Source organism: Fringilla coelebs (genome assembly GCF_963513975.1).
Source record: "Fringilla coelebs genome assembly, chromosome: 2".
Classification (NCBI taxonomy): Eukaryota; Metazoa; Chordata; class Aves; order Passeriformes; family Fringillidae; genus Fringilla; species Fringilla coelebs.
Window position 1 is genome coordinate 100,451,025 of NC_140029.1, and position 17,564 is coordinate 100,468,588.

The window sequence follows — 17,564 nt, forward strand, 5'->3', positions numbered from 1 at the left end:
TGGGGCTTTTGGGGCAGCTCTAGACCCAGCAGTTGAAGCTCCCTGCTTTAGCTCAGCAGAGCTCCCATTCCCAGTGCCCATTGTATGTCTGGGGGGATCCTTCATCTCCTGAGGCTGAACAACACAAGAGTGTCATTCCAAATGCAGAACTTAGCAAAGGCAGCTTGTCTTCTGGCTGGAAGAGTGAGTAGGAGCCTTGTGATAAATGAGTACATTTAGGGTAAATCAGCCTACAATGACTGGGCTCAAGTGAGATGTTTGAGTAGCCGTGGTTGCTCTTTAAATTGCTTTGTGAACATCCCACACATCTGCATTTCACTTTGGACCTGGGGTCAGTGAGATGGATTTACACTAAAGGTGTCCAAATGGAAAACAGAATTATCTTCAATATGAGGATTCTCAGGAAGTGTTCTTGCTTAGCAGACTTCCTCATTAGTTGCTGCCTCTGTCCCTGAGGCTTCACGAGCACCCTGTGTTAGTGCCAGGCAAACAGGGGCGGTGGCTCCAGCAGCGCACAGGCTGTGCTCTCACTGCAGCATTCACGTGCCACTAAGGGCGTCTCTTCCCTCCCTCCTTCCTTCCCTTCCAGATCAATAACGAGATAAAGAAGCAGGAGGAGAAGATAGTCAGACCTGTAACTGAGCAGATGATTGAGTTCAACATTTTGATTGTTGGTGAACAGTACAGTGAGGAGCTGAAGGACCCATCAGCTGCCGAGTATCAACTGCTGTCTGAACGGTTCATTTCTCAGGTGATTCCCTTTCCTAACTTCATTTTTCCTTTTGCTGGCTCTGCAAGGAATAGCAGCAAAAAGCAGCTGTGTCAGGGCTGCTGATTTTTGTCTGCCTATGGTTTCCAATATTTGTTTTTTATTTTGTCTATGACAGTGGTAATTATATTGCCATCATATTTTGGGAGCTGGGTGTGTGTCTGCCTTTTCTCTTTGGAGAGGCATCTAAGTTGTCATATGGCTGCTTATCATGAGGCTTATCTTTTCTCTAGCTTTGCTTCCTTCCTAGACCCATTTAGTTCAGGTTGGTTCTCTGAATCCTTTTTACTGGGGCTAACCCTCTGTCAGGTCCTGGGCCAAATGGGAAAGAAAAGTACACTTTACTGCAGCCAAAAATCATCACCATGACTTTCACAAGTTGCTAGCATAGGCATGACATGTTAGTTGTGAGCCCCAGTAGCAATGCCATGGTATGTGTGTGTGTAAAAAATGTTGGATGGGACAGACCCCACCTGGCACATGGATATTCCACTCCTTTGATCCCTTGCCTGGTTTTCTCTGAGTTTGAATAAAGAAGCTCTCGGAAAAAAAAGTCAGCAGCACTGTGATTGTTTAAGTGTCCCCAGAAACAGTTTAAAAATAAGGAGATGGGGGAGGGGAACAAGAATTTACAGAGTAAAAAATAATCCTCAACTGGCAAGGATCTTTGGAAGCTAAAAAACTTTCTAAACCAGCATGAACTGTCAGTATCCTCTGTGTTGGTTTTGTCTCCTGTACCACAGTTGATTATCTTGGCAGACTCTTTCCATTTCTCCCCTTGGAATGTTTCTATGCAGTTCTTGAAGAACGCTGGATGTTGTTCTTCATACTTTTTATTTCCCCTTTTTCTAATAATGAAACAATGTCACCAAAACTACTCTTCCATAAAGAAAAGAATATTTAAGTGTTTTTCACCTCTTAGATATAACAGCTCAGATACATTTTTGGATGGTGCTAGAAACACTTTCTAATTTTTCACCACAGGAGCAGAAGTGAACGGGATCTGTGTTAATTTTTTTGTTTTTCTGTCAAAATAGATTAAAAGCGTATTTGAAGGACTACCTGGATACAAAAACATCCATGTCCTGGATTACAGGTACAAAGATCCTGATGCATATATGGTGATTGAACATGATATGTAGGATGTGCAATGAGCTGACACGATGCTTGGCAGGATGTCAGGCGTGTGTGGGAGCTCCTAGGATGTATTAACTGACTGCTCTCATATTTGGTACCTCTATATATGCAACTGAAATAGAAATACAGAACTCTTTTTTTTTTCCTTCTGGCATTCTTCACATAAAATGTTTGCTGTGATTTTAAGACAAGGCATTATTGTTCAAGATTCTATCCTAAAATTAAAGGATATATTTGTATCTGCTACTTCTAATATATCCAAGTATTAAACAAGGAAGGACACAGAAATCCTTTTGGAAAAAAGTGGTGTATTTAAAGTTATTTTTCAAATTCTTAATGTTAATTTGGGATGACTCCAAAGGTTAGTGTTTAGGATATGTCTCTCACTCTTGGATCAAAAAAAAGAGGTGGGGGATAGTTTGATAAATGATATGGAATGTTTTAACTCTCTGTATTCCTAGAAATGTGCTTTAAAATCCATTTGCGCTTCAGAGCGACATTTAATTTGTTAAGTTAATGCATCAAATGTAAAATGTCTGACTTTTGGAGTACATTTTTCTTGAATGGACTGGATATAACTTTTAGAATCTAATGAGTGTTTTCATGAGTTAATTTAAATTGTGTTTTCTTTGAGACTGTAAGCTGTATTTCTCAGAATTTTATTGTCTGGAGTATTTTAATTAGCATACATGTAGGTAACAAAGCAACTGTAGTGAGAGAGGTCTTGTGGTTGGAACCCAAGGCTACATCCAGTTTTCAGCCTGGAAGGTAGAAAATCCTTCCATCTTGGTATGTGCAGTCTAGTAGGTTTGCAAGCACTGGGTTCATTTGAGAAGACAAATAAAAGGCTGATATTTCTGGCTAAGTCTGTTCTCTGCTGTGCATGACAAAATCCCCATTGGTTGTCAGTTAAACCTTTAGGTAGAAGAAGTGAGCCTTGATCTTCTTGATACTGACAGCAATTTACCTGCATTATTTACAATAATTTGAGATGGCTCTGCTCTGCTGATTCCTTGGGATCAATAAGAAATATCTCAGTTCACTAAAAGCAGAACAATTTGTTATGTAGCTGAGTAACTATGAATAACTATGCAACTAAAAAGGATTTTCCTGTATGTGTTTTCAAATGGTTATGCTCTGTAGAATACCAAAGCAAATGTGTTAATTTTTTAAGACTTAAAGGAAGTTATGACATTAATTAAGTTACTTTTGCTGTTCTGTTTTGTTTTTATAATCAGCCCTTCAGAGGAAGACAGGTAAAGACAACTTTTTTATAGATATTGTCATAATATAGATGTGAAAAATGTTTACCTGGAGGGCATTGTTTTTTGGGATTTGTATTTTTGTGTTCAGAGCAAGATAGTTATTTAACATAAATATTGTGAGAGAAGGTTCTGCCAGAAACTGCAAGTAATTGATCTGTTTCAATTAAGGATAAACCTTATTTGCTTATTTAAGTCATAATTTAAAAAAAAAAAACACCTCAGGAAAAATCATCCTAAACACAAGTCAGCTACTGGAGAAACTTGTATATAAGAATCTCTTTTGTGAAGAAAGCAAGATTGCTGAACAATGACTCAAAGTCTTCTTACTTTGCAGCAAAGTCTTGAATAGATATGGGATTATTATTATTACTGAAATTGAAGTAGATAAGAACCCTACAGTTCCCCAGCAAAGGCTGTTGGCTTAGCTTCAAGGCCAGAGGTGCTGCAGATCTCAGCAGAACTTTAATAAATGTTCTTTAACAGAACATGGGATTATTCTGGACTTGTTTTCCATCAGACATATGCAAGTTAAGAATCCAGAATTTTCCTTCTTTAGCATGTTAAGAATGTCACAAGACAGAAAAAGAACTGCAGCCTCAATTTACTGAATATATGGATTTGTTCTGTGTGTATCTCAGCATAGCCAGTTTCCATGAACAAGTTTAAAGAGAATGAGCATTCTAACTTTTAAAAAAAGGTTAGAAACACAAATCTCTTTACAAACCAATGCAACTGTTCACAAGGGCACTGTGATGTTCCAGGCACCAGATGTTCAGCCCTTTCCAGAAAGAGGATGGTGTTGCAGTTATTTGTTAGCCATTATGGATGGTAGCACAGTTGTATTAAACCTAAATGTTATGTTTGAGGAGCACATTCTTTTCCATCTTTCCTGTGCCTTTTTACTACTGCTGTCCTCTTTAATCTCCTCTGCTGACAGTCAGTGCCCATGGTGAGCCTGTGGTGGGGTCATGTCATGACAGAGCCAGCAGCACAACCCCAGGCTCCTAGGTTTAGTCAGTGTGTTTGTGAATTTTCCCTGTTCTATCTGGAACTGGGGTTTTAAAGACTTCTCTGAACAGAGACATTGTTTTAGAAATCCAGTCCAGCTCTGTGGAATCAGGAAAACCTGTATTCAGAGCACGTGTTTCAAGTGCTTCAGAGGTTACTTAATTTTTCTTGCTGTCTTCTGTCTACAGCCAAAATGTGTTGTATCTTGTAAAGTTCCCTTGTGCTTATGCCCAGCATAGGGTAAATCTGATTGCAGCCTAATCTGTCGTGTGGAAAAGGACATCCAGATGTATTAAGGAAAAAAAAAATTAAGAAAATGGAGGAGATTTAATATGAAAAAAACCCTAAAATGTAACACAACGTTATAGAATACATGATCAAATGAGTCTAGATAAATTTTCCCACTTTGATGAATTAAACACTATTTTATTGCTATTAAAAACATTCTTTCAAGCAGGTTAACACTGCACAGTGACAGAGATTAGGGCTCTCACTTGCTACTACAGATTGCTACTATGTGCATCATGGTTTTCCTGTATATTTTCATACCTCAGAGCCTTTTCTATTATTGGTATGATCTTAAAATCACCACTCTCACCACTGCATGCTGGGAGACCCACTAATAATGCTTGCAGAAAGTCAGTGTTTTGGTCTGCCTGTGGTCTGTCTGCCATTCACTAGTAGAAATATGGGACTGGCACCAGACCAGATGTCAGTCTTGGGTAGCATTTCCCTTGAGAACTTTGTGAAAAGAATCAAGTAGTTTTTATTTATCCTTTAAAGCTATTTTATTTTTATGTTTAAAAGGGTATTGACATGGGCCCTTGTGAAAAAATATAGTGTTTGTTTGCTTAGGAAAATCTGGGATTTCTAATCTGTGTTCTTTCTCTTTGTACAACTGAAGTGGGGTGGAAGTTCACTATGCTGTCACATTTGATGGAAAAGCCATCAGCAATGCCACCTGGGACCTGATTAACCTTCATTCAAACAAGGTGGAAGACAACTCCTTCATGGGCATAGAGGATAATCCAACAGTTGTGTACACCATCAGTGATTTCCGAGATTATATTGCTGAGATCCTCCAGAAAAATGCTCTGCTTGAAAATGCTTCCATCTCTTTAGACCCAAACTCTCTTCAGCTTACTAATGGTGGGTATTAATTATGATGCACTGATGTGCCACACATCTGACTTCTTATAAAATAAATCTCAGATGAGTCAATTATTTAGCTGCTCTCTGAAAAATTAAACCGAACAAAATCAGCTATGTTACAGCCTGTTTTGCTCTGATCTTAACCAGGTCAAGTCATTAGCAGTAGCATCCTATTATTGATCCATTAACCTAGCCCCCCATTTTATTTTAATTTTGATTTTGAAACTGAGGTTTGTGGTGTGCATTTTCAGTAATACTTTCAAAAATTAATAGGAATAGAAGCAGGAAACGTGGTTCACATGGTGCACATTGCATCAGGGTGACCTTCAAATTAGTAGCTCTGTGTTGGCCTTAGGCAGCACAAAGGGAATACCCAGATTATTATTGAATATTCAGTGATCCTGCTAGAGGTGATGAAAGAGTGCTGACACCCTTTGTTCTTATCTTTCCCCTTCACTTCCTGCTGGTGATTTGGAGGCATTTCCAGAAACAAAATCTCTCTGACAAAATTTTTGACAAGATTTTACTTTCAAATCTGAAACCAGACAGGGTTTTTCAGTTGGTCATCCAACAAAACTACCTCACACTGCTCCTGCAGCCTTTAGATCCCAAGTGTTTCTATTTCCACAGTGAAGGAAATACTGCACCCAATATCAGAAGACCCAGCCTGGATTACTGAGCACCCGGTTGTGCTGGAGCGCCCGGAGTTTGATGTGAGTATGGTTCTGAGCAGTGGCCTTTGGACACATTTGAACAATTTAGTTCAGCGAGGTAGAACTGTAGCCAACACTCAGAGCTTCTCTATCCTGTTGTTCATGCACAGTAAGTACTAATGAGGGTGCACCTATATATTGGAGTAAAAACTGGTGAAATCTGTTATGTGACAATTCTAGTGTCTGCTGCCCAACAGTTTTCTGTGATCATCTTATTTTGATTGTAAACATTTCTAAAGAGGTGATTCTTCCTTCCATAATACTACTTTTCTTTGGAAAGAAGAAATAGATGTAATCTGGGTGATTCTTCCTTCCATGATACTACTTTTCTTTGGAAAGAAGAAATAGATATAAATCCTATAGCTGGCTGCTAGAAGAGATAAAAGGCTAAGTTTCATAAGCTCCTTTTGTTACTGTATTTATTTCAAAGAAAGTTCTCAATTTGGTTTTAAAATTATGTCCACCTTCCAAGTACCAGCAGAGGAAAATAACTGACACTGGTTCTTTTTTTTTTTTGTCTCTTGAAATTGTAATTGTCTCCTCTGACTCCCTCTGGAATAATCCAAGACGCAGACTAGAGCTCCCTATTGGACAGGAGACTTGGTGTCCCTGACCATGTCTGTACAAAGGGGCTTTAGCAAAGACACCGAGCTAGGTGCCAGCAATGCTGAGATCAAGTCAGTCAGTTCTGCCAACAGAGATCTTCTGAGTGCTGAATCACTGTCTGGGCAGTTGGTTTCTGCTCTCTGCTCTGTTCTGTAACACAGATGTGCTTTCAACAAGAAATGAGCTCAGATCATGCCCTAAAATCCAGATCCACTTGTGCTGGATGGTAGCTTCTTACTCAGTCCATCATGAGATAATGTTATGAACACAGACACATTTAATTTTAGCCAGCTTCTGAAATTTTTATGTAAGCAAAATTTGTTTTCACAGAATGCAAATATTGTGAGAATGGATGTAGGTATAATGTCTTTAATTTCATGACAGCTTTCTCTGAGTCTTAAAAGCTACTCATTGATGTCTAAAATAAAAATTCGTGTGGGTTTGCCATAATGGATAAAACATGGTGTAGATAAACAACAATTTAAGTTGGCTTTCAGAAAAGGGCTTTCTCTACTGGAGATATCTTACTGGAGACATCTAACTAGTCTAAAATGTTGTTGATGTTTATCATAGTAAGACAAAGAATTCTGACAGGTGTGCAGGCAGGAAGATATTTTAGAGTAATGGTAGCTTTGCAATAATTAATTTTAATCCGGTTTTTGGGAATATTATCATGACAAAAAATGGTGGAAGTAATATTTCTCTAATCATGACTGTGAATAAAGGCTTCTATACCTTCAGTCAAAAACTCTGATTATGTAAAAGGTATCAAGTATATCCCCAAACCAGCTGCGTACAATCTGCTATACACAGGTAATTTGCAAAGTAGCTTCAGATAAATATAAGAAAATCCTAAATATGCTTAAACAGTACACAATTGATCAATTATGTCCACAGATGTCAAACCTCTATGGTTCAAGTAGCTGCTTTCAAGTAGAACTGTTACCTATAGAAAAGAATTTTGCTATAGTTTTCCTCAAGTGATTTGAGAATAAGCTGGATTTGAATTAGCATACCAATATCATGACATTACATGATTTCACCATCCAATTGCTACTAGATGGTACAAGTAATTCTCTTGAGTTTTGCAGCTCTCTTTAAAAGTAAAGCAAAAATCAGGTCTAATTTTTGAAATCTATATTTTCTTGTTTATATTGAGTTTTAAGAGGAAAAACACTCTGGCTTGAGGATTACAATGCATTTCTGGCAGCAGAAAATGAAAAATCAGGGAGAAGGGTTCTGTGTTTACAGCCATCTATCATATTTGTAAGCCTTTTACATGGGTGAAAACCAGAAGTAGCCAATATGGTATTAAACTTGTTAGTATAATATATTGCCCTGTAACAAGAATCTTTGAATAATGCTAGTTGCCATAGGAGCATATATCCCCATTCAAATAAATGATGAGGTGCAATCCCTGGCAACTAAATGCTTACATTAAATAAATGTATTGAGGAGAAATTGCTGGTAACCTGATTGCTGGTAGTCCTAATTCATTCTTTATGGAATTTATATGCATAATTTATTTCTAATTTTGTTCAGTAACTCTTTCTACAGCTTTATTTATAGTGGCTAGTCTTGCCAAAAATAAAATTACTGGAGCACAGGTCTCTGTGGTACATATACTTTTCAACTGATTGTCACAATATAAATTAAAAAATTTGATGAGACTGTGGTGGCATTTTAAACATAACAACAGGCATTTTAAAATATGATCATTACATGCAAACAAGTAATTTAAGAAAAAAGTACCTTAACTGGCCTGTTTCCAAAGCATTCAATTGCAGTTTGAATTAAGCTGAAAATTCAATTCACCCACATTTCAACCTGGAGTGAAATTTCAAATTGAAAATTATTTGGCTTCTTCCTGTTATTCCTGCTAGTCAAGCCACACAAAGAGATTTGACAGGAGCAGTGAGCTACAGAAATTATTACAGTGATTTTGAACTGAAATTACAGAAACCTGTGTCCGCTGTACTTTTCTTGTCACTATTGGCAGTTTGTTAGCCCTTAGCAAATTGCTGCTTCTTGGAATTGCTTGGCAGCTTTTCATAACCCTCTACAGGGTTTTTGGTCCATATCCCACTGCTGCACAGAATTTTATGTGGGCAGGTATCCATGTAAAACACTAATTCCTGAGTTTTAGGCTATCAGCTTGCTTTCATAGCCTTTACCAAATAAATTATTATCCCTATTGCTTTTTTTCTAATATAATTACCTAATCAGACACCACAGTAGGAGATTAGGATTCAAAGATGAAATAGGCCAACTACTTTAACTGTAAAGCAACAAATGATTGAGACATGCAATAGTAAGTAGACAGTATGGAAACTGGAGAAGTAACCACAAATTATTTTTTCACATTTCAAATAATTCGCAAATTCATTCTGCCTGCACGTTGTTGTTCATTACTGCTGATAGATTTTTTTTTCTTTCTGCACAGTTATCTTGGCTTTGAGACTAAATTATTCCAGGTTCTAAATGCTCTTCATTATGTTTTGGTCTTTTTTATTCTCCTGGGTTCTTATACCCACAAACTAAAAGATATCAATAAATGATAACTGGGAATGCATTCACTGAAGTTCACTTTCTACACTGTTTCATGTATCATAGTAACTGAAATATCAGAATTACTGTATTGGTTGTGTGGCTGATGAATAAGAGCTGTTAGAACCTCATCATGCTTTAGGAAGGCAGAAAACATTGATCTTTGATTTAGCTGGAAATGGACAGATTGAGTTTTTTTCAGCATAGGAAAGGAGATGGGGTTGGATATAGATGGTAAATCTCTTAATACCCTAAAGGGTTCTGCACTCCAAGCAATCAGAATGGCTCCTTTCCCTTTTTGGTGGACATGATTGGACATGCCATTTGTCAGAAAGATGTGCATCTTACATGTCTGCTGCACAAGATTAGCGAGGGTGTATTTGGCACTCATCCTGCTGCTGTGCATTGCTCCCTCAGAGGCAGCAGTCTGAGGCTTGGCCACTGTCTGCTGTTAACCCCTTCTGTGTGTTCAGCCCAGTGCAGACACCCAGTGATTCCCCTGTAGTAGTGGAAATATTAACAGTGGCTTTATGTTCCAGGACAGCACCTTTTTAGCTGAACGTCCTTCTGCAGATGAGTCAACAGTCAGCAATGCCTTGCCCTTGGATTACACCAAACCAGATTCCAGCTCAGACAGTCAGCAGGCCAGTGACAATGAAATCCAGCCAAGACCAGAGAACATTGACTATGAGGCCGGCCTGGCACCTGAAGCTCCACTTTCCTCAGAGGTTGATGTCACTTCTTTGCCTGATGGGCAGAATTTAGAGACTACTCCTTTAGTCACTGTGCCAGTGTTAGAGCATGATTCTGTGGACTCTCTGGAATGGCTTTCAGCCCCCAGTTCTTTAGACGGTAAGTTAATGATATTGACTGAAGCTTAAATTTGGATACAACTATTTCCTGATAGTCACCAAATTGTAGTTCACGGAAATGAGAATTCAGAAAGGTCTGAAAATTGAGTATCTTTCTCTGCCAGTTTTTCCCTTTTGTGTGTGCATGTATCCAAGAGCTATATACCACGGTAAAATGCTTGTAATAGCTAATAATACCCGTTTCTCTCTTCTGGAAATGATACATACATGGCACTTGTTAAATAGCATAGAAATAATTTTGTATGTCTTGACTTGGCCCATAGAATATATCTGAATGGAAAGTGGGAGAGGTTAACAGAGGTTCTTATGACTTTGGCATACAAAGGCCAGGATATATTTTGGAAAATGTGGAACTCAGATCTACAGTTAATAAAATTAATGAAATTTGACACTTTTTATCACAAACAACATCTAATTGTCAATTTGTTTTTATTTTTAACGTTTGAAGATACTGGAGTATCTGAAGAACTTTTGCCTTTAAGTCCTTCTCACCTTGTGCCTGAAGAATCTCCATCTACCGATGACTATGCAGTTCCTTTGCTTTCTGCACCAACAGTGGCCTCTTCATCAGTTGTAGAGACTGATATTAAAGAGAAGGAAGAAGTAATCCAAGGTAGTCCTGAGGGCAGTGACAGTGCAGACTCTGTGGAAGAAATTCCTTTTCCCTTAGAAGTGCCCCCTATGGAAGATGAAACTGATATATTTCTTGGAGATAGAGTTGTATATGATGATGGGTCTGGTTCAGCTTTTGATGGTTCAGGAAAAGAAATGGAATCAAGTATCTGGCCTTGGGAAGAAGCAACCCTGGAACCAGTTTTCTACCCTGGTCCTGATAGCTGGCTTGAAGATGACAATGAGTCTTTATTAACCAAAACTGAGGATATTCCTGAAGGCATGATTTTAGACTATATTCTTAACTCTGGGAATAAATTAGATTATGACCTTTCCAAAGATGAGAATGAAGGGATAGTCGATATAAAAGATTTCCTTGACGAGTCTGAAATATTTGTCTTTCCAGAGACCACACCTCCGCAAGTACCTCTGTTACAGACAGAAGAGCCATCGTCTGTGGAACCATCTACACAGACAGAAACACTGGGCATGTATGACTCCTCTTTTGTCATGCCAGCTGGAGAGGCCCCTGTCTCACCACCACATACAGATCTGTCTGTGGAAGATAGTCTCCATACATCTACAGGGACTGTCAGTGTGGAGCAACCTGAGGAGTCTAGCGTAGGCCAGAACATAATCCCTGAAGTAGCTGAACACCAAAGCGAAGACAGGGCAGTGGTAGAAGAACCATTCACAGTGAAGCAGACAGATGTAATGGAAGCTGCTACAATAGGGCACTTGGACACAACCTCTGTAGAAACTATTCTGACTGCAGATCCTTCTGTGGTAAAGCCTGTTTCTTCCACAGAAGAGCAGCAAGCCCTAGATTCATCACTGGCAGACCAAGACACTCGTGGATCAGCAGTGAAGGACCCAGCTGATGTTTGGCCCACTGACAGGGCGCTAGAAACCTCCTTAGACCAGACAGTGCGACCAGCAGTGCCAGCAATGGTTACTCAAAGTTCAGCTGCAGGTCCTTCTGCAATAGATCACACCACTGTCCTGGGGGGCTTTGCTGGAGAGGACAGTGCAGACCATGGCACACATATTTCCATGAGCTTCAGCACTGTTATGGATTATCAAACAGTGAGTGTAACAACAAGCACCATTGAGTTTCCGTCCCATCTCCCTCCTCTGGGATCCACGCCGTCATTGTCTGTGGCTACCTCAACAAAGCTGGGAGATGAAGCAACAAGAGTCCTGGATGTTTCAGTAGACCTGGGTCATGTTAGCACAGCCCAGTTTTCTCCTGAGCAGACTGAGGAGGGGAGGAGAATGACTGAAAGTCACATCGAGCTAACCACTCGTGTCCAGTCCACAGAGATGGCCAGTGTGGCTTGGGCCACACACGAAACTCACTACAGCAGCACGGTCCCGTCCCGAGCTCTAGTTGTGTTCTTCAGTCTTCGGGTTACCAACATGATGTTTTCAGAGGACCTGTTTAATAAAAACTCCCCTGAATACAAAGCCTTGGAGCAGCGATTCCTGGAACTGGTAAGAGTCGCTTCTGTGCTAAATGTCCATTACCAGATAGACAAAAACTGTTGGTAAATGATATTTAGTCATCCCTCAGAGAGAGCAACGCAAAACTGGTGTTTACATATAAGACTGGTGTCCCTCTGTGGAGAAAGTTCTGTCTGGAAATGGGTGGTGGGATGCTGTTGACCTTTTATTCAGATAACTGTCTCTCTAAAGGAGAACGCCTTAGCATCATGGACCAGCTGCTCTTCTGATGTCAATGAATACAGCAGTGTAGCTGAAGTCACTACTACACTCCTACTTGCTTCCAAAGAGCTCTGTATTTAGTGTGTAGGGAGGTAGATGCAAGAAAACCTGGGGCTGTGAGCAGATAACTTCTCTGTAACACATTCAACCTGTCCTAAGTAAGAGATAGCTCAGAGAACTAAGCTGTTCCTGACCTGACTGATGACTTGGAAAGCCTCACAGGAGTTACACAGCAACAACTGCCAAATTTTAACTGGGAAATTCCCCTCTTCTGAGTGAAACAAACATTCTCCTGTGAGAGATGAAGGAAGCAGAGAGAGGGAAGGAGGACATGCTTGAAGGAAAAACTCTGTGAAATGGCAAGTATTCCAGGTACTTAGATCAAGGGAGAACACGTGTGTCCTGAGAATTGTGTTTCTGAATTGTAGATTTTTAGAAACTCCTTGCAAATTGCGATACTCTTAAGAACTGCCTTAAGTACTCAGGCTCCAGGCAGGCTGCCAGCGCAGACCTCAGCTGGGTAAAGATTAATGCCCTTGATGTAGGACTTGGATAACATCATCCAGACTCCAATTGTCTGCTGCAGTAACAGTGCAACTGGCTCGAGCAGAGACTCAAAATTCATATCCCCTTCATATCTGTCATATCCCCTGTGTTGCAGCTGGTGCCCTACCTTCAGTCAAATCTGACAGGATTCCAGAATCTGGAAATCCTGAACTTCAGAAATGGCAGCATTGTGGTGAACAGTCGAATGAAATTTGCCAAACCTGTGCCTCGGAATGTCACCAACGCTGTGTACATGATCCTGGAAGATTTCTGCAACACTGCATATCACACCATGAACCTGGCCATTGATAAATACTCCCTGGATGTTGAATCGGGTAAGGACAGCAGGAAAATGCAGCTTTTAAAGCAAGGGATACAGAAAAATTTCTGGTTTAAGTGCTAAGTTCAGAGGCTGCCCACTGCTCGTCACAGGCTGGGCTTTAGAAAGACAGTCTTTCATAGAGCAAAAACAAACAAATGAAAATCTGCTCTGGGACTGAAGAAATGAAAGTCAAAGTGGGACCAGACAGAGAAAGCTGTATGGGGTCCATATAGATTTATGGAGAAAAAAACCTCATGGAATACTCTGTATAATGCCCCTGTATCTGACCTGGGGAGTGGAGGACAAGATAGCTCAGGGAGAACAGTGGTACTCATCGCTCTTGTGCTTACTTTCATGTGTGGTTTGAACTTACTCCATGTGGTTATTCCAACAAGTGGTAGCCAGTTTACCTTCCAGGTGGGCATCTGCACAGGTAACAGCTGCTGCCTCATGCTTGGGATAAGGTCTTGCTTGCACTAAAAAGTCACAGGCCCTCTTGCTTTGCTTCTCTGATACAGGGAGGAGGTTGTTTTGGTTTTTTCCCCTGCCCAAGTTAGCCAGTAGTTTACCACATAAGCAACCCAGAAATACCTCCTGTTTTAAGATTAGAGAAAAATAAGAGTGCTGACCTGTTGGCATATGGTAGCTGTTCTTCCCAGACAGGCCTCTTATAAGGATGGTCTAATTAGCATGGCAAATGTTCTGATATTGTTTAGCTGTATGCCAGCCTCTTAAGCCTGATACAAGTGAGATATCTTGAATGCTACAAGCTTGTGCTCCTTGCAGACAAAAAGGCAAATCCCCTTACAGCAGATGGTGAGTGCCTGAAATCCCACTGCCCTTCCCCATATGCTGCCTAGGTTTTCCATAGCAAGAAATACTGGAGATCACCTGTGGTTTATTCATTTGTAAGGGAGAGTTCAGCAGACAGAGAAAATAGGAGGTACTGTCTGTTTCAGTATGAAAAATATTACTTTATACTTGGTTTTTTGACTGGTTTTTGGGTGGTCTTAACCATGCCACTGGCATGTGCAGACAGAGGAATATTTGCTAGTGCTTGTTCACCTTTGTTACTCAGGAAAGGTGCACACTGGATTTTAGTGGATTATCAAGAGATTAGAGACATTAGAGAAGACGGCAGCCAACACCTTGTCTCAGTTAAGGCTCTCCCCTTTCATTAATAGCTTTTTCTCTGTGTATTGTCAGGTGAACAAGCAGATCCCTGCAAGTTCCAGGCCTGCAACGAGTTCTCTGAATGCTTAGTAAATCGCTGGAGTGGGGAAGCTGAGTGTGTCTGCAACCCTGGCTACCTCAGCATCGATGGGCTGCCGTGCAACAGCATTTGTGACCTGCAGCCAAACTTCTGCCTGAACGACGGCAAGTGTGACATAAGCCCTGGGCAAGGGGCCATCTGCAGGTAGGCCACCCTGCTGCTGGAAGTTGTGCTTCCTGGAGGAAAACTCCTGTTGTACCCTCTCTGTTGTCCAAAATTCTGTGCAATGTTGTGCAACAAGTGGGTAGATTGTGATAGTCATTCATGTTGTGCTGCTCAGTGCAAGTCGCAGTATTAACGTTCGTTTTCCTATGTGTATATCATAAAAGAGACAGTAACAAACTAATAGAACAGAAGCATCAGGAAATAAAACTAACCAGGAATAGAGGTTGTAATGGAACACACTCTGTTGTTCAAATCATTTTTATTGGACTTTGGGGGACGGAATTTACCTCCAGAGGTTTTCTCAAGTAGCCAAGTGTTTGATGGTGTCAGGTCACCTATGAGAGTTAATTCCATAACAGAAATTTACATCCAAACATCACATTGATAGTGCATAAATGCATTCAGTGTACTGCCTTTGGTCTGGAAAAAAGCATAAAAGTAAATCATTGTACATTTGGGAAAAATCATGTGGGTTCATAAAAAGATGAAGGAACAGGCCCCAGATATTTGCTTTAAAAAAAGATACAGGATTGCTGTATTTTGCAGGTAATCAAAAAGACTTTGTACAAGATGAAGACAAATTGATGATGCCCCTGACACAGCACTTTATACTTTTGAAACAATGTAATAGTCTATTTTTTAAAAATAAAACATGCCTGTCAACAAAAATTAAGAAAACAACCACAAACAATAGTATTACTACTGGTAGTTATTTATGTTTTTTCGCGTGATTTTGTTTTTAAAGTTCACCTAGAACTTCTCTAAAGTCAATCTTAGACTGTTAACAGAAGAAATAAAAATGGTTTTGGAACTTTAAAATTGTATATTGTCACAGATGCATTATACATTTAAACATTTGTATGATAGTGTTAATCAGAAGCAGGGAAGTATCTGAAACCAAGCCTGTTCCAGTTCTACCTTTGCAGTGATGATACATCACATGCAAGGCTCAATCAGGGCAGGAGTTTTTCCTCAGTCTGAATAAACACCTTCCAGTTTAACACCTCATATTGTAAATTTCATAAAGCACAGGTGTTTTCCACCACAAATGCATTACCCTTTTGCTGTTTTTCCTACCTTCATTTAATTCCGTGATTGGGGTAGCTCATCCTGGAGAAGAGGAGGCTCCTGGGAGACCCTTTCTGTGGCCTTTCCACTAAAGGGGGCTTGAAAGAAAGGAGAGGAGACCTTTGGCAGGGTCTGTTGTGATAGGGCAAGGCTTAATGGTTTTAAACTGAAAGAAGGTAGATTCAGACTAGATGTAAGGAAGAAAATTTTACAGTGGCAGTGGTGGAACACTGGAGCTGGTTATCCAGAGAGACAGTAGTGCCTCTGGATTGGATGGGGCTCTGGGCAACCTGATCTAGTTGAAGATATCCCTGCTCCTTGCAGGGGACTAGATGACCATTAAAAGTCTCTTTCAACTCAAACTGTTACATGATTATCTACCAAAAAGTATGTCCATAACAATAACAATAATAAAGAAAATCAGTGATTGGACAATGCAGAGATTTTTTTTTTTTTGGGTGATTTAACTGAGGACACATCATAACAGGAACTTAAATACATTAATCAAAGCTTTTGCTGGTGGGTAATTTCCCTGTGTTTCTTTGTGGCAGGTGCCGTGTGGGAGAGAACTGGTGGTACCGAGGGGAGCACTGTGAGGAATACGTGTCTGAGCCACTGGTTGTGGGTATTGCAATTGCTTCTGTGGCAGGATTCCTTCTTGTGGCATCTGCTGTCATCTTCTTCTTGGCCAGGACCCTTCGAGATCAGTACACAAAGAGTGATACTGGGGACTCCCAGGGGTAGGTGACACCATCTAATATTTTAAAACACACCAGCTACAATAAGGATAATTCTGTCATAAGCCTTATGTCACACAGTTTACGAGCAGCAGGATGTAGAGGCACCTCCAAATGCCAGGCTTCCTTAGTCTATCTGCTGCCCTGCCAGAAGCTCACAGTGTGTTTATTGCTCCCCCAGGCAGGGTGACAGCCTCTCGTCCATTGAGAATGCAGTTAAATACAACCCCATGTATGAAAGTGACACGACTGGCTACAGCCATTATTACCGGAGGTATCCGCAGCTCACGTCCTACAGTTCCACCAGTGCAGAGACATCCACAGACTACAGCAGTGAAGAGATCAGGCACATTTATGAAAACAGTGAGCTTACTAAGGAGGTAAATGACCTTGTTTTCATAGTGGCGTGGGAAAGATCATGGAAGCAGTAAGCTTATTCCACACTTCTAACCTCAGAGGTGGGCCCGATCTTTCCCCAGCGTCTGTGCTCCAGATAAACAGGTTGAAGCTGCTGCAACTATTTGAAAGAAGCCAGAAAAGCTTGCTTTCCCTGCTTGCTTTTAGAGAAAGTTATGGTTTTGTTCTGACCTGTAATGAATTTCACATAATAAAGGAGCTGACCCTTTAGATAACTTCATGGGAGCTGGGGAGGTTTGATGTATTACTTGACACAACATTTACCTTTTAAAGCCAACTCTCTTATGTAAGAGTAGTTGCACAGTGAAAAGAATTGGTACATCCAGGCCTTTTCATGGGATGCTTTTGTTTTGGGTGTTTTCTGATTGTTTTTAAAGTTTAAGTCTTTCTATAACCTGCAAGTTACATCACATCTTATTTCTTCCTGTATACACAGTATCCAAGGTTTACTCTAGAAGGGTAAAGAGAAGGGATTTACATCCCAGAACTAACCACAGATCCTTAAGCAGCTGTCAGAGGTGTGAATCCAGTACATAGCTGGTAGGCTGACTAGTAGGCAAAGTATCACTGAGAGATAAATGGTTTTGTGAAAGCCTATTGAAATGTACACTCTGTCCAAACCCTGGTTTT

At 40.3% G+C, this 17,564-nt stretch overlaps 1 protein-coding gene across 1 annotated transcript in view; it reads left to right on the forward strand.

Annotated features, from left to right (window-relative positions):
- The window catches only part of IMPG2 (interphotoreceptor matrix proteoglycan 2), a gene marked incomplete at both ends in the record, with an annotated part of 50,517 nt that overhangs the window by 32,625 nt on the left and 328 nt on the right, over positions 1–17,564 (forward strand). Inside the window, 10 exons of the mRNA XM_084201062.1 lie at positions 590–751; positions 1,807–1,865; positions 5,084–5,328; positions 5,962–6,044; positions 9,737–10,049; positions 10,509–12,175; positions 13,068–13,287; positions 14,481–14,691; positions 16,332–16,520; positions 16,699–16,897. Coding sequence (XP_084057188.1) covers positions 590–751; positions 1,807–1,865; positions 5,084–5,328; positions 5,962–6,044; positions 9,737–10,049; positions 10,509–12,175; positions 13,068–13,287; positions 14,481–14,691; positions 16,332–16,520; positions 16,699–16,897 — 3,348 coding nt within the window. The remainder of the gene's footprint in view (positions 1–589; positions 752–1,806; positions 1,866–5,083; positions 5,329–5,961; positions 6,045–9,736; positions 10,050–10,508; positions 12,176–13,067; positions 13,288–14,480; positions 14,692–16,331; positions 16,521–16,698; positions 16,898–17,564) is intronic.